The sequence below is a fragment of the Trachemys scripta genome, chromosome 2 (genome assembly GCF_013100865.1).
Source record: "Trachemys scripta elegans isolate TJP31775 chromosome 2, CAS_Tse_1.0, whole genome shotgun sequence".
NCBI lineage: Eukaryota > Metazoa > Chordata > Testudines > Emydidae > Trachemys > Trachemys scripta.
The window spans coordinates 164,418,673-164,438,650 of NC_048299.1; the positions used below are offsets into that span (position 1 = coordinate 164,418,673).

At 59.3% G+C, this 19,978-nt stretch overlaps 1 protein-coding gene across 1 annotated transcript; it reads right to left on the reverse strand.

Annotated features, from left to right (window-relative positions):
- Positions 1-5,596: 5,596 nt before the first annotated feature.
- RTN4RL2 (reticulon 4 receptor like 2) lies at positions 5,597-12,092 on the reverse strand. The gene is made up of 3 exons (XM_034759421.1): positions 11,520-12,092; positions 7,467-7,954; positions 5,597-6,421 (listed from the first exon to the last, which is right to left on the reverse strand). The coding sequence occupies exons 1-3, from the start codon at positions 11,548-11,550 to the stop codon at positions 5,633-5,635; spliced, it is 1,308 nt and encodes a 435-aa protein (XP_034615312.1). The 5' UTR covers positions 11,551-12,092; the 3' UTR covers positions 5,597-5,632.
- Positions 12,093-19,978: the final 7,886 nt, after the last annotated feature.

Consider the following 19,978-nt stretch of genomic DNA (forward strand, 5'->3'; position numbering starts at 1 on the left):
AGAGGATCATTGGGAACAGGGGGGTTGACTCTTATTGCAGTGCGTGAATTGGTCGTGGGGGGAGGTGGGATCGGTCTGCCCCTGGGGGCCTGTCTCTTTCCTACCCTTCAGCCTGTTACCCTGGGCATGGCACCCCCCAACATGGGCACCCCCTTTCTTCTCCTGCCCAGACTCTGATACCTGATCATCCCAAGGCCTGGCTCTCTGGACTCCTGGCTCCCTCCTAGATGCCAAGGCCGGATCGGACCATTGTGATCCTCTCGTCCGATCTCCTGTGTAAACATGGGCCAGAGACCTGCCCGCAGATCATTCCCAGGGCAGAGCTGAGAAAAGCAGCCCCTCTTGTTTGAAAAATTGCCAGGACTGGAGAACCCACCGCACAAGGTCCAGTGGCTAATTACTGTCTCTGTTAAACACTACCGGGCTGAATTTGTCTCGCTTCAGCTCCCAGCCATTGGATTGGGTTAGATCTTTCCCTGCTAGACTGAAGAGCCCATCAGTAAATATCTGTGAGTACAGTTAAGCTGTGATCAAGTCACCCCCATAACCTGCTCTTTGTTAAGCTAAATACCTGCTGTTCCTTTGCCTGTCTCCTCACACCCCTGTATGGGCATCAGCTGCCCCCAGCCCCATGTGCTTGCCCTCCAGCTCAGAAGCTGGGTGCATGGGCCATTTTTCCTCACCCCCACCCCCCACAGCTGCCAGCACAGACCCACACTGCCGGGCTAAGAGGCTCCCATCTTCCCCCTTCTCTGAGTCATCCCTCGGCCCCGGCCCCTATAGACCACCTTGGCTTGGTGCTATAGGGCAGGGGAGACCCACACCAGCATGCTGGGCAGGCACCATGCTGCTTTCACAGGAGATGTTCTGGGGCGTGAGGGGTGTTGGCTGGGCTGGGCCTGCGCTACGGCTCTTGTTCCCTCACAAGCCCCACTGGGGCGGGGGGATCTACCCCCCTGGTGTTACCACAGGGGGGTTGGTCCCATCAGGCAGCGAGACCGTAGCTTTGATCAGCACCCCTGGCCGGTCCCACCAGCTGCCGGGCTAAGGGGATCCCTACAGTGCCACTGTCTCCCTGAATCGTGTCCCATACTCTCTAATAGCCTTATGGCTTTAAGATATAAAACCATTGAAGATGTTTATCTTTTGCTTTCCTGCCACTTAATCCCCCTGATCCCCCCAGCGAACAGCTGTTCAGGCCGTTAAATTGGAACTTCACCAATGGGAGATCGCATGGCTGCCCAATGGGTTGTGGCAAGGAGGCCAAATTCCCTGATGACCCCCGGTAGAGGCTGCCCGGCTCTCTCCTGTCACAGGGAGTGGGAGAGAACATTACTATTTGCAGCACTTAGAGGCAGCAACCAAAATCAGGCCCCTGGTCATGCACCGTGCAATGACAGGCACTCCGCAGACCATCCCCAAGATCAGGCCCCCCCCCTTGTGCCAGGTGCTGCCCAGACCCCCACGAGGGTTGGGGTCCCTGTTGTGCTGGATGCTGCACAGACCTGAGCCAAGATCGGGGTCCTCTTTGTGCCAGGCGCGGCACAGACACACAATGAGAGACAGCCCCTGCCTCAAGGAGCTCACAGCCTGAATAGATAAGGAATGGGAGGGGAAACTGAGGCCCAGAAGGGAAAGTGACTTGCCTGAAGTCAGGCAGAAGAGCCAGGAATAGAACCCAGGAGTCCTGAGTGCTCTAGCCACTGGGCCATGTTGCCCGTTGGGCTGATCCTGAATGCTCACAGCTCGGTCACACCTTCCCATCTCCTGGCTCTGCGGTGACATTATTCCCGGGGCTTGGCCTGCCAGAGAACATAGCCACGGAGAGCTGCCTTGGGCCTTTGTGTTATGTGTCTCCCTGTCCCCGATACGTTTCCCAGGCGCTTCTGCACAGCCAGCGCCTGGCCCAGTCTCTGGAGAACAAGGTCGCAGACTGGGAGCCACCAGCTGGGCGGTTACTGGCTTGAGCCGGGCTCTGCGTGGCTGAGTGACAGGGAGTTCGATGTGCAGCAGGCACTGGCTATGAAGATCTGCTGGGGGCAGCTTTGGGGTGCTACAGGGACCCCAGATCCCCACTGCTGCTCCCCATGGTATGTGGCTGTGCTCCCTGCTGGCAGGCACTGGGCCTGGCCTTGACCCCAGCTGCAAGCTCCATCCTGTCAGTGGCATAGCCAGGGTTGCAGCCGAGGAGGAGCAGCGGAGAAAATAGGCACTGGTCCTTCGGTGGCATTTCGGCAGCCCTGCCCATGTGCTGAAATGCCGCCGGAAGACGGAGCGGCGCATGTGCAGGGCCACCCCGCTTCCCCATCCAGAGCTCTGTCCGGGGCACTGAAACCCCCAGCCACGCTCTCAGGGCTCGAGTCCTGGCCGGAGCACCGGGAGCCCGTGGCCCCGTTCCGCCGGCCGCCCGGAGCCAGCCCGCGGCCCCGTTCCGCCGGCCACCCGGAGCGCCGGGAGCCAGCCTGTGGCCCCGTTCCGCCGGCGCCACTTTTGGGGAATGTGGTCAGGGGAAGCGGTCGCTTCCCCTGAACCCCACTAGCTACACTACTGCATCCTGTCTCACTGATTTAAAGGGTTTAAAGGGCCAGCCCCATCCTTCCCAGCTGCCTTGCCCATGCCCTCCCCCCTTTAAAGGGCCAGCTACATTGCCTTTCTGGTGCCTGCCTCCCCCCCTTCAGCTGCATGTGTGTTCACAGCTGTTGTGCAGGAGTGTGTGACACGGTGGGAGGGACAGGGCGAGGGGGAGTGAATTTGGGGCTGGCAGCGGCTGCCAAAGCAGGGGCTGGGCAGACCTCTCTTACCACTCCACCATGCTGCACTGTGGTTGAGCTGCATCCTCCCAAGTCCCACCCCCCAAACCAAGCCCCACCCCCAGGAGAACAAGTCTCTCTCTATCCTTCCTCTGCTTGCTCACTCACTTTGATCATCAGCAGAGCCATGTTTCATTGGGTTGGCACCATAAGGGTCATCAGTAGGCTCCAGAGTCAACAGAACCCATGTGATGAATCAGGGTGGCTAGTACCCATGCTGGAGCTGTTGTTTCAGGCTGCCTGAAGACTCAGGCATGCAGCACTCCCTCTGGTTAGACTCCGTTCACATTAGCTTCCCACCCAGGGACATTATTTCAGAAAACTTTCCTTTTGGGGGGAAGGGAATTGCATCCGCACACAGAGCCTCGCTGCACCTCAGTTTCCCTCTGTACGATGGGGAGGATAACCCTGCTGCATGGTAACTGGTAACTACAGTACAGGTGGAGATGGGAGGGGGCCAGAGATGTGCTGAGAGATACTGATGCACTGAGCTACCTTAGCTGCCCCTCAGCCAAGTGGGGTTTTTTTGGGAGGGGGAAAGGAGGGGAGAAGCTAGCTCTGGGCTAGAGTCCTTCCCGCGGTGGCTCACACCAGCCAGCTGGCAAGGGGAGGCTGAGCCGGTCCCAGCCCCGTGCAGCTTTAATTCCTCTTGTAAACACAAAAGCTGTGCCCCTTTGCTTGCTGTACCAGGCCAGACCCGTCCCCCCAGCTGGCTGGGGAGGGTTGCTCTGCGCTGGGCTCTGTTCTCCCCCCATGGCTGGCCAGGCCCCCTTGAGCCATGTGAGGGGCAGGGTCTTTCACGCAGCCTTGCTCCCGGGCTTGTGCTGCTGTTCTGCAAGAGGGGTCCTGAATATTTCATGAGGAGAATGACATGACCCGGAAAGGCAGAGCCCCCTCCTCTGGCGCAGTGCCAGGCCTGCCTACACCTCCACAGCCCAGGGCTCCAGAGAGACCCTGCCTTGACCCTGCCTCACCCCATGCCAGCAACTGACCTCTAACCCCCACCCCCATGTGACCACCCCCACCCCATCCCTCACCTCCACCTCACGCTCACCCTGCCCCAACCCCAATAATGGGGGAGACAGAAGTGCAGTGGGGCAAGAGAACATGAGGTCAACGTGTGCCAGCCCCCTGAAGGTGGATGCCTGGCAGGGGCCTTTGGGCAGCAATGCACAAGTTCATGTCATTTGCAGTGTGGTCACCATCATTAGGTTCCAGAGTTAACAGCCTACTCAGCTGAAAGGGAAACCCCCAAGGCAATTGGCTCAGGCTGGCTGCAGACTCAGGCAGCATCACGCATGTGTCACGACTCGGTGAGGTTCTCTCTCCAATGCTGAGAGCGAGAGCCTGCAATGGGGATAGTCAGAAGGGGCAAGGAGGTGGGGGGCCACCAGGATCCCCCCCAAATCATTGCCAGCTTCAGGAGACAGAAGCTGCTGTTTTGAAATGAGAGCAGAGATTTGGGGGGCAAGCGCCCAAAAACTCCCAGAGCTGCTCCCCTCCTCTGCCTGCTGAGTCTGTGCCCGCTCTGGAGGGGTGGGGAGAGGGGAATCCGTGCCAGCTGGCATGAGGAGCTGGTAAGGAGGGCACCTACCCCATCAGTTCTCAGACCCACCAGTCTTGGGTTTGGCACCCTCCTGGCCTGAGATGGGATCCAGAGAGCGAGCCGGGAGCCAGTAATCTGAACACCCCTGTGCTGCCCGGGCAGGAGCGGCCACGCTCCGGAACTGGACTCCGAAGCAGCTGCTGCCTGCGCGCCCGAGTGACTAAGTCCGACAAACAGGTCTAAAATAATAGAATTTTTTTTAATAAATAATTTTCCAACCCCTTTTTTTTGCTTGTTAGAAGGGGGGGCGGGGCGAGCAGCAGAAAAACATCCAGCATCAGACGTGTCGGCAAAGGGGGGGGGGCGGGGCCCCAGGGGCCGGGGGGGGCCCCCCCCCAAACCCCAGACTCGGGGGAGGGAGGGGGAGAAGGAATGAGCTTGCAGCCCTGAGGGCCAGTCCAGGAACATGGAGCTGGGGGGAGAGGTGGGGGTGTCCTGTGGGAGAGGGAAAGAAGGGGCTGGGGGCAGTGGGTTGGAGAGGTGCACTGTGTGGAGGCAGGGACACTGCTCTCTCTGGGTTGGTGTGTGGGGGGAGGCAGTAGCTTGGACTGGGGATTATAGGGGTGCAGGCAATGAGCTGGGGGGACAGTTGTGGGCATGTGGGAGCAGGGGGTGGTGTGGCTTGGAGGGGACAGTGGGGGGATTAGAAGGACACTGATCCCCTCTCTCTCCAGCAGGAGGGGGGTTCTAACTCCTAAGGGCCATGCTGTGGGCCCCTGGGGTGTGCCCTCCTGCACAGCTGGTCACGTAGGAAGTGGGGGGAGCTCTACCCTGGGTGGAGAGATGGGGCGGGGTGGGGGGAGGGAGGCAGTGAGCAACATCAAGGGGGTTGGGGGCTAGCATGGAAAGGTCCATTGGGGGTGGGGGATCAGATGGGGGTGTTGGTGGGTGGGGTTCCCTGGAGGTGTGGGGGCCCAATGGGGAGGGAAGTTGGGGGTGCCAGCAGAGGGTTCCTTGGGGGTCCTGTTTGCCTCCCATCCAAAAGCAGACAAGCAGCAGGAACCCGCTGGGCATTGGGAAAGCCCTCGTTACCCAAACTCCACGTTTCCACAAGCCAGCTGCCTACAAGGGCAGGGGTGTGTGTGGGGAGAAACAAGGCAGGCTCAGTCCCGGCAGGGGGGCTCAGGGCTGCCCCCCCCAGTCTCAGTGCCACGGGGGGTTATTGAGGGCCTGTCCTCCCCTCATCGCTGTCCTTGCTCAGTCTGGTGGGGCCGGGTCAGAGCCGGGGGGGCCCCAGCAGCAGCAGGAGTGGGGGGAGGGCTGCGGGCAGGATACCTGGCCGACAGGCCCCAGAGTCCAGCGGGGAGCAGCCGGGCCCGGCGCAGCCCTCCTTGAGCCGGCCCTCCTCACTACCATAGCCGGCCCAGTAGTCCACCTCTGTCGGGGAGTCGTACTTGGGGCTGCGGATGTCGCTGGCCGGCAGGTCCCGGTAGAAGGAGGAGGGGTCGGCAGGGGGCGCCCCGCCTTCCCCCAGCCCGTACAGGTGGTTGGAGGAGCTGTTGCTGCGGGGCCGGCCCGCCTCGGCCTCCCCACCCCACTTGGGCTTGGTGCCCCCCGCAGGCCGGGCCGGGGCGTGATTGGCCGGGGGGCAGTCTCTGAAGTCAGCCTGGCTCAGGTGGCGCAGGTCGCGACCCTGGCGCTCCGGCGGGGTGGTGCAGGCCACGGCCGAGCTGGAGACGCGGGCGCGCTCGAACCAGGCCCACAAGGAGCGGGCGCGGCAGTCGCAGGCCCAGGGGTTGTTGTTGAGGCGCAGGAACTCCAGCGAGGGCAGCTCGGCCAGCGTCTCGCCCGGCAGCGTAGCCAGGCTGTTGTTGAACAGGTAGAGGATGGTGAGCTTGGCTAGGTCCCGGAAGGCCCAGCGGTGCACCGAGTGCAGCCGGTTGACGTGCAGCAGCAGCCGGTCCAGCCCCCACAGCCCCCGGAACACGTGCTCCGACAGCACACGGATCTTGTTCCCGTGCAGGAAGAGGTGGCTCAGGTTGGCCAGGTCCACAAACAGGTCATCCTGAGAGATCAAGGTGGCAGGGATGGAAAGCGGGGAGAAAGGAGGGTGGATGGAGAGCCGAGTAGAAAAAAGAAAGAAAGGAGGGGAGAGAGGAGGAGAGAAGGGGTAGAGATGGATAGATGGAGTGGGGGTAGAAGGAAGGAGGGGAGGGATGGAAGGAAGGACAGATGGACAGATGGAGTGGGGGTAGAAAGAAGGAGAGAGGGATGGAAGGAAGGAGAGATGGACAGAGGGGGAAGAAGGAAGGAGGGGAGGGATGGAAGGAAGGAGAGATGGACAGAGGGGGTAGAAGGAAGGAGAGAGGAGGGGTAGAGATGAATGGAGGAATAGATGGGGTAGAAGGAAGGTGGATGGTGGAGTAGAGGAGGAGGAATGGAAGGAAGGAGCCAGGGACGATGGAGGGAGGTGGAAGGAAAGCAGGAGGAGAGGAAGAGAGGACACAGAGGGATGGGGAGAGAGAGAGGGGTTGGAGGAAGGGAGGAGGGGCGAGATGACAGCGAGAGGGAGGGATGGTAGTTAAGTCAGATGACATGGCACAAGCTTTGCCCCCTAACCACCCAGCTCCCGGCCCTGTGAGCTCTGCAGGGCAGGGCATGCTATGCTGGAGGCAGTGCTGTCTGGCAGGGACTCCCTCTCCTCGCCTCCCCCCACTCAGGCAGGCTGCAGGGCCGGCCTGCTTCTTTCTGTGGAGGAGCCGCAGCGCCCGGGGCCGGATGGACTGTGGTTTGAGAGTAGCTGGCTGGCAAGGCACCAAAGAGCCCCTCTGCTCCCCCCGGCCTGCCTGCAGGAGAGTGGGGGAGGGGAGCTGCATCCGTCGGGCAGCTGGACTCCCAGCGAGAGGACAGGGGGGGAGCTCAGCCTAAGCCCAGAGAATACAGTCCCCAGGACTGGAGCTGGTGCCCCCTAGGGGGAAAGGCCCCATATCCCCTTCCCCACCCCCGGAGCCAGCCAGTGTCCCAGGCCGAGCCGGGTTCCCTGCTGCAGTGGCTGGCGCACGGGCGTCCGCATGTCCAGCCCTGGGGCCGGGCTCCCTGCCCCCACCCACCTGGAGGTAGAGCAGGTTGTTCTCCTGCAGGTACAGGTACTGCAGGCTGAAGAGGCTGCGGAAGAGGGTGGTGGGCAGGTTACTGAGCTGGCAGCGGTAGAGGTGCAGGGACTGCAGACGCTCCAGCCCCCGGAAGGTGTCGGGGTCCAGGTTGCGCAGGTTGCGGTTGTCCCCCAGGTCCAGCTCCTCCAGGGCGGGCAGGTGGCGGAAAGTGCCGGGCTGGATGGAGGAGATGTTGTTGGAGTAAAGCCAGAGGGTGACGGTGCTGGGCCCGAAGGTGCCCGCCCGCAGTGCCCCAATCAGGTTGTTCTGCAGGAAGAGGCGCTGGGCGTTGGGGGGCAGCACCAGGGGCACAGACGAGAAGTTGTTGGCTTGGCAGCTGACCGTGGGTGGGGAGAAGTAGCAGGTGCACAGCATGGGGCAGGTGGGTGCCCCAGGGGGAAAGGTCACCAGCAGCACCAGGAGGCAGAAGAGGGGAGTGACGGAGCCTGCAAAACAGAGAGGCAGGAGGTGAGAGGGGCTGTTGTACCAGCGCCATCCAGTGCGCCAGAGCCCCCCCCCTCCACCCAGCCAGGGCCACCCCCCCACCTGGCAGGGGGCCACGCCCCTGCCCCCCACGTGCTCTCCTACCCAAGCAAGCATGTGTGTGATCCCGTACGTGTGTGGGGGGGCAGGGAGGAGGGGGTGTCCTTTGGGCACCTTCCCATATAGAGTTCCCATTCCCAGGGGGAATGGGTGGGTATTCCCAGGCCTGGGGCCCATGCGTGCTCTTGACCCCAGGCAGCAAACACGCCCGTGTGAACACTTCTGTGCGCGTGTCCCATGTGCAAATGCATGTGCCCAGAGCGTGTGTAGGTGGGCAGCTGACGCCAGAGCAAGTGACACAAGCTGCTGCCATTCCTGTTCACACCACCTCCGCCGCCTCCTCCTCTCCCCTTCCCCACTCAGGACCCACACGTGCTCCTCTCCCCACCAGGCAGCTCCAGCCACACACCCACTGGGCTTGAGAGAGAGTGTGTGTCCTTGCTGGGCTGAGACTCTGTAGCTCACTCGGGGGAGATCCCCACACTCACATGGGCAGGACCTCCCCCACGCAGACCCCCCAGGCTCAGTTAAGTACAGGACAGTCCTAGAGCTCCCCAAGGACGACCCCAATCACCTCACGCTCTGGGTGTCCCTAGCCTCTGACAACCAGAAGCTGGGACTGAACAGCAGGGGATGGATCACGCGATAATTGCCCTGTTCTGTTCATTCCCTCTGAAGCACCTGGCATTGGCCCATGTCAGCAGACAGGACACTGGGCTAGATGGCCCATTGGTCTGACCCAGTGTGGTAGTGCTGATGAGCATTCCTTGCCCACTCCACTCCCTGTCTCTCGCTGAGGGGTGTTGAGAAAGTTCCCTCAGGCCCTGTATGGGGCACTTCCTGTCTCTTTCTGGGAATTTGAGGAGCCGAATTCTGATCCCTTAATCCTGCTCAGAGGATTAAGCAGTGTCCCCTTAGCACTGGTCTAGCAGTGCCTCCTTAACACTCCTCTGGGGCTGGGCAGGAGTCCAGCAATGCCCAGTGCCTGGGGGGCTGTTCTGGGCCCCCGCCCCCGGCCAGGCAGCTGTAACCCAAGGAGCCTCATCCATAATTCAGGCCTGTGGCTCTCGCTAAGTGCAGGTCGAGGGAGGGAGGAGGGCTGGAAGATTCTCAGCCTACCCCCCGCTACTCCTGTATGGCCATCAGCATGGTTTGTGCCCCTGGGCTCCTCTCCCTCAAGGCCTGCCCTATTCTCTCTCCCTGCCCCAACCCCCTACCCTTCCCCCCTCAGATCTCCCTCTCCCAAGCCCCCATACCTGCCCTAGTTGGGCTGCCCCCTCCATTCACTCCCTGCTACCAGCCAGAGGGCAGGGGTCCCTCATTGGAGTCCAACTCCACTCCTCAAAGGGAGGCCAGGATAGCACCCCTCACCCAGTCTGCATTTCACCAGCCTTCCTGCCCCATCAGCGCCTGGCCCTGGGGTGGGGTGGGGGTTTGGTACAGCTGCCACCTCTCCCCTTCTGCTTACCCGGTGGGCCCCATGCCAGCACCCCAGATGCCTGCCCAGGCATATGCCGCAGGCCCTTCCCCAGGACTTTCCAGATCTCCAGGCCTCCAGCGACTTTCTTGGCTCTTTGCAGTGATGGGAGCTACCTACAGTGTGGCTGTCCAATCCCCCTCTTTCCCCTGCTGGGGCAGCATCTGTGACCCACCAGCTCATGCCCAGTTGAGCATCTGACCAACCAACAGGGGAACCACCGACTCAGGAAGCGGAACTGGGGAGCGGGGTCCCCAGGATGTGGCACTTGGCCATGGTAAGAGGGGAGCAGGGTATAGAATCTGCTGGGCATGGGTGGGGGGGGCAACACCAGGGCAGTGAGCCCTGGGGTGAAGGGGATCAGAAAAAGGGGAGGGGAAACGGAGGGGCAGAAACGGCAGATCTAAGGCCGGGGGGAGCAGTCCAGCCTCCCACAGAGGAAGAGGAGGGGGGGGGGATGGAAGGTGGGAGCAGTGCAGAGATGGCTGCTGATGGGAACGAAGGTGAGGGGTGGTCCCCATTGGATCAGATGCTCAGACAGATGTGGAGGGGGGGCCCTAAGGGGAGGCGGCTGGCTGGCAAAGAAGGTTCCACAGCCAAGGGGCCCCCCCGAAGAGGAGCATGGTGGGGAGGATGAAGGCTCTAGGGAGCAGAAGGGGAGGGGGCAATACCCCAGGAACATCTGCCCCACCCCCCAGCAGGGCGAAGGCTGGCAGGGAGGCTGTGGGGTGGTGACGCAGCGAGTGATGCAGGCGAGGGGGCTCCGGGCTGCCGGGAGCTGCTCCGTGCTCGTCCATAATTTAAGACCCCCAAAATAAGCTGCCGGCTGCGCTGGGAGCTCTTCCGTAAAGCGACAGCTATAAATGGCATTAGTCGCCTGGGGCACCAGGACCAAGCCAGCAGGGGGCAGCGCTGCCAAGCCTACCCCCACCCCCCAGTGCCAGGGGAGCGGCAACCCCAGCCCCACCCCTTGTGTGCTCAGCGCCTCTGATCCCCCCTGCCAATCCATCCCCATCTTCCCCCTCCCTCGACCCATCTGTTTCACTCCCCCTCTCATCAGCTGAGTCAGCGCTGGAGTCACCAGCCCCTGGGCACCAAATACCCCAGAGAAGAACATGCCCCCCATCCGCCCCAGCCCTGTCCCGCAGGGGGCGCAGCTGGAACTCCCCCCACCAGATCCGTGCATTTGGGGGTCAAGGAGAACACCCCCCCAGCCAGCCCCTCATCTCCACAGCTGAATCAGAGCCAGTGCCCCCTAGAGGGGAAGGCCCCATGTCCCATTCCCTGGCCTGCCCCCCCCAGGGAACTAAGCAGCTGGGTGTGTGGCAAGGAGGGTGGCACCGCCCCTGGTGCTCAGCTCCCCCCTTCCCTGTCCTTGTGCTCGCAGGGTGGGGGAGACAGAGTGTGGACTGACCTGCTCTGGCTTCCCCCTCCCCTCCCCATCACACTGCCCTGTACCTCCCCCCGCCCCACCAGGGCAGGAACAATCCCCACCCACCCCAGGGCTTGTCTTGCTCATTCACCCAATGCTGTGTCTCCTACTGCTCCCTGGAACCCTCTCGGCCACAGCTGCCCCCCCACACCCTCCCATCCTCTCCCCCGCTCTCCTCTCCCATGCCCGTCCAGGGTGCTTGTGTCCCCCCGACCCCACCCCAGGAAGCTGTTCTGTCAGTGCCTGGGCACTGTTACCTCCATCCCTGTCACGTGCCCCCCCAAGGGTGCTGTGTCCCCCACTTAGCAATGTCTCACCTGTACCCCCACAGCACTATCCCTCTCCCCCTGCCAGCACTCGCCTGTCTGTGTACCCCTCACCCAGGACACTGTGTCCTCCCACCCCAACACCCCCCCAGCATTGCCCTCCACCTGGTACCACCCCTCAGCACCTTCCCATCCTCCCCATGCTGCCAAGCCAGCAGCGGCTCCCAAGCTGACCCATCGGGTCCCACCTGCCCCGGGGTGAAGCCTAGGTGCCCTCTGGTAATGGCGCTTACCGTGCAGAAGGCGGACCGGCCGGGGCAGCATGTTGCCAAGGTGAGAGGAGAAGGGCAGATGGATGGAGCAGGGCAGGGGCAGATCCAAGCCTCAGTGACGCCCGGCCAGCAGCACGCAGGTGCCCAGCGCCGATCCAGCTGGACGGGGGGGTTGCCAAAGCCCAGCCTGCAGGGGCTCAACACCAATGCCCGGGGGACACAGTCCAGTGCAGAGTCCGCAGGGCTCACTGGTGCCCGGGCGTTGGGTTCTCAGGCCACAGTGCTCGGCGGTGCCGGGGCGCTCGGTTCTGTGCCAGTGCCCAGTCTGGTGCTGGCGCCTGGGCAGGGGGCACTCCACACACAGCGCTCTCCGATGCCAGTGCCTGGTGCGCTCAGTCCGGTGCCTGGTGCGCTCAGTCCGGTGCTCGGGGGAGCTCAGTCCGGTGCCCGCGCCTGGGCAGGGGCGCAGAGCGCACAACCCTCTCCGATGCCGGTGCCCGGTGCGCTCAGCCCGCTGGCACCCGGCGCCCTCGGAGGGCACCGTCCCGCCTTAGCCCCCGCTGCGCCGGCGACAGCGAGCGCACGGCGGCCTCATGCCGGTGGGGGCGCGGACGGGGCGGGGCGGGGCGGGGGCGCTGCGCTCCGGGCTCGCTGAGCTGCGCTGCGCTCCCGGCCGCTCGCGGGGAGAATGAGCCCTGCGCGCCACGGAGCCTTATCCCGGCCCGGCGGCTCCTCCCCTTGTCGCGGGGCCGCCGCTTAACCCTTGAAGGGCCGGGCTCCGCCCCGCCCCGCCCCACCGGGGGCAGCCCAAGGGCTCTGGGCTCCAGATGCCAACAAAGGGCGGGGAGCGGGGCAGCCAGTGCCCCTTGCAACAGGCGAGATCGGGGCGCAGGACACCTACCCCAGCCCCTCCCCATCCTTGGGGGGGCATCACCGCGGGGCAGATGGGAGCCGGCGCTCCCACAGGGAAAAGGCCCCACGTCCCATTCCCCACCCCCCTGAGCCAGCCAGTCCCCTGCTCTGGGTGGGATCAGGGCCAGCGCCCCACAGAGGGGAAAGGCCCCGTGCTCCCTTCCCTGCCCCCCTGAGCCAGCCATCCTGGGGGCTGGGCTGGCTCGGGCTGGCTCGCCGTCTAGCCGGGCAAGGGAGCTGGGGGCTGAAGGCGGGGCTTAAGGTGGCAAGTGGGAGGAGCCAAGAGAGGGATTCCCCCCTCCCCGTCCAACCCCTCCCTTGCTCTGGGTCTCTGACAGGCACATCTGGGAGCAGAGCTGGGTGGGAGGGGGAGAAGAAGCCGCTGCCAGAGAACTGGGAATGGGCACCAGCTGGTGCTGGCGTTGCCAGGGACTCATCTGCCAACAGGCAACACGCTCCCAGGAAACCAACCAGCAACTCTGGCTCTGTGCCCACCCTGCCCCCCCTTCTCCACTCGTCTTGCCATGTCGGGGCAGTTCTGGAGCCATATGCCCAGCGGAAAGTAGAGGGATCCATGCCCAGGGGCACCTACCAGGATTCACACTCCCAGGCCCCCAGTGGGGTCCATGCCCTGTGGCACCAGCACCAGGATTCACAGTCCCAGCCCCCCCTCCAGCCCAGCAGTCTATGCCCCAGGGGGCTGATGGCCCATGAGCTGTGCCCTGTGGCTGGCAGGGCTGTGTGCCTCACCACCCATGGCTATGTTGCCCAGGGCTGGGCAGGGGGGGCGGGGGCTGGTTTGGTGGGCTATGCCAGGCTGCTGCGGCACAAGCTGGCGCAGGATTTGTTTGCTGCACTGCCTCCGGCGCATCTCCCGGGGAGCGAAATATCACAAGATGGAGAGACAGACGCTGCGGGTGCGGGTGGGCGGTGGGCGCTGACTCAGGGGGCTGTCATCCGCTGCTGGCCATGTGCTCCGTGCCCGAGGGGGATCCACAATGCACCAGGGGCCCAAGCAGGGATGGGCCATGCAGAGGCTGGGTGCTTCCCAATGCCCTCCATGCCCCCTTTTCCAGCATACCCAATGTTCCACTATGCCCCCATCCCTAGAGCTACCCACTCCCTCCAGCATACCCAACTCCCCACTGTGCCACCCCCTCCAGCATACCCAACCCCCACTGTGCCCCCCACCCCACATAGCTACCCACCTTCTCCACACACCCCCATTCCATGTCTGGCCCCCAATGGGTTATTTGTCTGGGAGAGATAAAATCCCCTTGCTTCCCAGCATCCTTTGGGAGCCTGGTGTGGGGCAGAGATGTCCTCACCCCCACATGCAGAGCCTCATGCTGTCTTCCTCCTGCCCCCTAGAGGGGAGCAGGCTGTGGAGCTGGGCACCCCAGAGGCAAGGTGGGGAGTGTGTCATGGTGGGGATCCGCAGTCTCTGGCACTGTAGCCACGCCCCTGGCACCAGGGCAGGTATGGCCTGGTCTCTGCATGGATGGGAAAGGCCCAAGTGCAATATCCTGGGGATAGCTCAGTGGTTTGAGCATTGGCCTGTTAAACCCAGGGTTGTGAGTTCAATCCTCCAGGAGGCTATTTAGGGAACCAGGGTAAAAATCTGTCTGGGGATTGGTCCTGCTTTGAGCAGGGGGTGGGACTAGATGACCTCCTGAGGTCCCTTCCAACCCTGATATTCTATGATCAAGGGGTGAGGGATAATGCCCCTGAGAGGATCCATGGCACTGACCTCTGACCCCTGCATCAACATGAGGTGAGCTGTCCACCAGTACCTGAGCTGGACACAGACAGACATGTATGGGATAGATCAATATAGATAGAGGGGGTCCAAGGGGGGGGAGGTGAATGCTACAGTTAGAAGTTATAGCTAGACAGGTGTGTATGGGGTAGGTAGATTTATTGTCGTGTTTGGGATGGATAGATGTGCACGTGACTGATAGTTGGATAGAAAGATCGATGGATGGATAGCTAGCTATGGAGATAGATGGAGCGGTGGACTGATACTGCACATGATGCTCTCTAACACCATACACTCACTTAACCTTCATTAACCCCACAGCTCCCACCTCACTGCTGACGTACACAACTCAGCCCTGAAATGAGGCAGATCAGATCTCCCCAGGTGCACAGGCACCACTCCTGTGATCACACACATGGGGGGCAGGGAGAGGGGCTCACATACACCCCCAGAGGGACACAGCCCCCCAGGGCCCCTCTCCTCACAACCACAGCTCTGCCAAGCTGCTTCAGCCAACCCCTTCGCCATTCAGTACAGCGACACCTAGCCCAGCGACTGCAGCCAGAGTGCATGCAGAGAATGGCCAGCGACTCCAGCTGGCTCCAGGGGTCAGAGTTATGGTTGCAGGGGCGTTTACCGTCACACTGTAGCTGCGGGTTTTCTGAGATTTAAGTTTACCTGAACTTGATGTTCTGCAAAGCATGAGATAGCACCGGGCATGCGTCACTCTGCATTAACGAAGAGTTTTGCTATTTAATAGCTAGGCAGGCAGACAGTCGTGGAGCACCAGCGCTGCTGTAGTTAAGATTAAGACCAGCATTTTGTTTACAGCTCAACATTTGTAAGTGCTCTGAGGGCCACACATCCTCAGATTGCCTCGAAATTTGGTGTCCCCCTGGGGTGGTGGTGGTGCAGAGTTCAGTTACTGAGCCAAATTGGGGGTTATTTCATAGACTCAGAGAGTCCAAGCCCAGAAGGGACCACCGTGATCATCTAGTCTGACCTCCTGGATAACACAGGCCAGGGAGCGTCCCAAAATCATTCCTAGAGCAGAGCTTTTAGGGAAACAGCCCATCTTGACTTAAAAATTGTCAGCGATGGAGAATCCACCAGGAGCCTTGCTAAATTGTTCCAGTGGGTAATTACCCTCCCTATTAAAACGTTTACACCTTGTTTCCAGCCTGAATTTGTCTAGTTTCAACTTCCAGCCATTGGATTATCTCAGTCCTTTCTCTGCTAGATTGAAGAGCTCATTGTTAAATATTTGTTCCCCATGTAGATACTTAGAGACTGTGATCAAGTCACCCCTTAATCTTCTCTTTGTTAAACTATATTGAACTCTTTCAGTCTACCACTATACAATTTCTTTTCTTTTCTTTTCTTTTCTTTTCTTTTCTTTTCTTTTCAAGTTTTTGTTATTTTTTAGAAAAATGTATAGAAAAAACAAACATCACAAAACATACATAAACTTCTCATAATATATTAATCACTTGCTACCTAACTGTTGTGATACAGCATACATTTAATAAGGCAGGTTTTCAAATCCTTTAATCATTCTTGGGGCTCTTCTCTAACCCCTCTCCAATTTCCCAGCGCCTGTTGGAGGTTTGCCATTCCAGGAGAGCCAGGTCCATGACTGGTTAGTTGAGGAGATCTGAGGAGATCACAAGGCAATGTGGTGGCAGATTGACCCTGGGGGTCCTGAGATACAGCCCAAAAAAATCTTGTCTTAAAGTTGACGTGTTTTGTCAATTTTTTTTTTGTAGATAGCTGGAGATCAAACCAGAGTTGAGATCATCACACCAGGGTCTCAAATGCTCTAGAGTTCCCCAACTGAGTGCACAGTACCCCCAGCCCTGGGAAGGGGAATCAAATTACAATGTTTTGTAACCCTGTAACCCTGAGTCAAAGGGTTTGGTTCTCCTGCTAGGTGCATGCCTAGCAGGGCTAAGGCCATGTCTACACTTACAAGCGTACAGCGGCACAGCTGCTTGTACCGACACCACTGTGCTGTTGTCAGAGCGCTCATGTAGCCGTGATATGTCAACAGGACAGAGCTCCCCTGTCGACATCATAAAACCAGCTCAACGAGCGGCGGTAACATTGTTTGCAGGAGAGCATCTCCCAGCGACACAGTGCTGTGCACACGAGTGCTTATGCCGGCAACACTTATGTCGCTCGGGGTGTGTGTGTGTGTTTTTCACAGCCCTGAGCGATAGAAGTTTTGCCGACGTAAATGCTAGTGTAGGCCTGGCCTAAATGGATAGTGCTGTGCATTTGCGGAGAGAGCGGCTAAGGGGGTGGAAATGTGGCGGCGATTTGTTGGGTGTGAGTGGCTCAAGGGGGACTGTTGTGGCGGCTAAATCTCAGTGTCACCCAGGCACTAAGAGTTCAGCTCTGCCCCGGGCAGAAATCTGAAATGAAGAAAGGAGGCACCTTGCTCCAAGATGGGCAAAGGGTTTTGATTGGGGGGGAAATGTAATCGGAAGGCTGCTAAATACTCAGAAGGTGTTGGCACTATTTTTGATCCTCCCCCCCCCCAAACATGCAAATGTTGGCTGGGAGGTGATTGGGGGTGGAGGAATAGGTGGGAATAGTGGGAGAGGGTTTGGGGTTCAGTGAAGGGAGGGACTCTAGTAAGGGGGGTACATAGAGCTGGATGGGTAGGAGAGAGTTGGTGGGTCAGGGGAGGGGAGAGGAGGGGGGTTAGGTGGAGATGGAAGGGAGGGGTCCGGCACTGGGAAGGTGGACATGGGAGTGAGTGATAGGGGGCTGGAGGAGAATAGGGGCAGCTGCCAGCCTCCCATTACCCTCCCATGGGTGTCAGGATATAGGGGCTACCTCTCTTTGGGGATCTGGGCACCTCTCCCTATCTTTGTGTGTGTCCCAGGATCTGGGGATCCCCATCCCCTGTAGGGGGGTCTGATCCCCCCATCCATGCCTGCCTCATGTGAGCCAGGATAAGGGAGACTTGCCCCTCTTGGGGTGTCTGAGCCCCTCTCCCTGCCTCTCCCATGGCATTTAGTGTTCCCTGATCCTCTGGGGGTGTCCTTTTACACCTCCATGTCATCTGGGATCTGGGAGATCTTGTCCCTCTATGGGGGTCTGAGCCTGTCTCCCTAACCCCTATGTGTGCCAGGATCGGGGATGCCCTGTCCCTCTGGGTGTGAACAGGCAAACTGGGAGCATGCCCCAAGGACACAGTGCTAAGGAGCTGAGACTGGGGACACTTGATGCATATCACAGGCTCTCCAGCCCTGGCGCAGGGGGATGGGAACACCTGCTAACACGCAGGGAGCAGTTGAGACCTCTCCGAGCTATTGTTTCAGGCTGTTTTCATCTCCACGGGGTGTTCTCCTTCAGTTGAGAGCATCACATTGGGAGATGGGCCCCATCCCACCACTCTGAGCCTGCCGTACTGTGGAGAGATGTGTACAGCCCCTTCCCTCAGATCTCCCACTAGTATAGTAAATTGCCAGGTATACGTCTATCAGCGATCAGCTTTCAGTTTAAAGCTCGACTCTCCTAAGTGGTCTAAAATCTGCCCAGCTAGTCAGATTGCCTTGACCTTTGGTGCGCCTCATGTGAGCGAGGGCTAGGGTTAGTAAGCCGAACTTGGGGTCTTTTGACCTAGAGGTTCCCAAGATATAGCCCCCCCCCAAAAAAGAGCATTTCACAAAGTTCTACCAACTTCTTTGGTGCACACCTGACTCCTCAAATGCTAATGGCTTAATGGGACGGGCAGAGGAGGGTGAACTGAAACTGTGGGGAGGGGGGTATATGTTGTGAGGGATTGTGGGGGTGGGGAAGAGAGGAGAGCGCCACACCAGTCTTCTCTCACAAGCTTAAAGTTCCTGTAACGATCATGTAATAAATCTGTCAAATTCTTGGGCCATGGACAGGGTCTAAGATTTCTCTCACTGGCCTTTTAGCAGTTACACACGCCAAACATTTCAAAGCACGGCCATTATCTCCATCCCACCATAACAATGTGAGCAGAGGGAGCATGTGTGTGTGTGTGGGGGAGGGGCGCATAGCGGTCACATAGCAACTATGTGGCCTAGTGGGGACAATGGCAGACAGGGTCTTGGGAAACCTGGGTTCTGCTACTGACCCTGCCACTGGCCCGTGGGATGACTTTGGCCACATGTGAGATAGGGCTAGGCAACAGCAGCTGATGCTGGTCACTGGTCACTCGGGAGGAGCCCTGATTCGGCAGACCTGACCTGACTGGTGGATTGGGATGGGCTGAGGAGACCACAAAAGGCTCATGTACCCATTATGCAAGAGGTGGAAAAGGCACAGGAAGGGTGCGCCTGGCAGGCTTTTCAGAGCCAGGAGAGATATCTCAGGGGGAAGATACCTTCTGTCTCCCCCATCCTTGGCCAAGTGAACTATGGATTGGATGAGATTGTAAATACAGGGCTGCACCAGTTTGTATAGGATGGTGGGGAGAACACGAGGTGTTTGACCAGAAGGTCTCCGAGCGGTTTGTTTCTTGAAAAGAGACAGGAGTGGGACCCCGCCCTGTCACACCAAGACACTTTGCCTCTCTGTGCCTCAGTTTCCCCACCTGTACAATGGGGTTAATGATGTTTCCCTCCTTGAGATCTCCTGATGAAAAGTGCGGTGTAAGAGCTTGGTATTAGTATCATGATCTGGACAGAGAAGTGACCAAACTGCACATCCACATAATAATTACAACTGCCTAAAGAACCGTTATCTCCTACCAACAATGTTTCACTTTCTGCTCAGAAAACTAGGAACTGAAATGGCAAAAAGCTTTGTTAACGTTGCCTGTTGGTATCCTGTGCTCTTCTAGAATGGCGAGTTCAGCAAAACTCAAACCTCTGAAAATGAGGAAATCCAGAGTTAAGGTATGTGCCATGTAACCCTAACTCTGCCCGCTTTGAGCAATGCCCCACAACACCCATAACATGCACTCACACTCTGCCTTTGCCCTTTGTTTAGAAAAGAGATGAATGGGGGGGATATGACAGAGGTCTATAAAATCACGAATGGGGTGGAGAAAGTGCATAGGGAAGTGTTATTTACCCCTTCACACGACACAAGAACCAGGGGTCACCCAATGAAATTAGCAGGTTTAAAACCAACAAAAGGAAGCACTTCTTCACACAACACTCTTTTGACCTGTGGTATTCGTTGCCAGGGGGTGGTGTGAAGGCCAAAAGTATAACAAGATTAAAAAAGGAACTAGATAAGTTCATGGAAGATAGGTTCACCAATGGCTATTAGTCAAGATGGTCAGAGATGCTACCCCATGCTCTGGTGTTCCTAAACCTCCAACTTCCAGAAGCTGGGACTGGACGCCAGGGGGTGGATCACTAGATAACTGTCCTGTTCTGGCCATTCCCTCTGAAGCACCTGGCACTGGCCCCTGTTGGAAGACAGGATACTGGGCTAGATGAACCATTGGTCTAACCAAGTATGGCCGTTATTATGTACCAGAGAGGAGCCCCTTACACTCAAATACTGAGCCTGCTCCATTGAAAGAATCCCACAGCTGCTGAATTGTACAACCCCTTCAACCCTTTTTTACTGGCCCTTTCCCTGATGCACACCATGCCATCTACCACTGTACCTTCACTTCACCGTCATTAACCCCACCTCCCATCCGCAGCTCCCACCTCACTGCTGACAATCCCCACGGCAAGATGCCCCGGTGCCCTGCTAGTGACATGATGTACGGAAATGAAGCAGACCGGATCTGCCTCACAGATCTGGACACAGAGATGTCCACACGTGTGCTGGCAGGAATATTACATCTACGTCCGAAGATGGAGAAAGC

Excerpts from the sequence above, each read along its gene's own strand:
- RTN4RL2 (XM_034759421.1), bottom strand. The coding sequence starts at position 11,550 with ATGCTGCCCCGGCCGGTCCGCCTTCTGCACG. Across the intron at positions 7,955-11,519 it reads GCCGGTCCGCCTTCTGCACG|GCTCCGTCACTCCCCTCTTC; the intron begins GTAAGCGCCATT and ends TCTGTTTTGCAG. Across the intron at positions 6,422-7,466 it reads ACAACCTGCTCTACCTCCAG|GATGACCTGTTTGTGGACCT; the intron begins GTGGGTGGGGGC and ends TTGATCTCTCAG.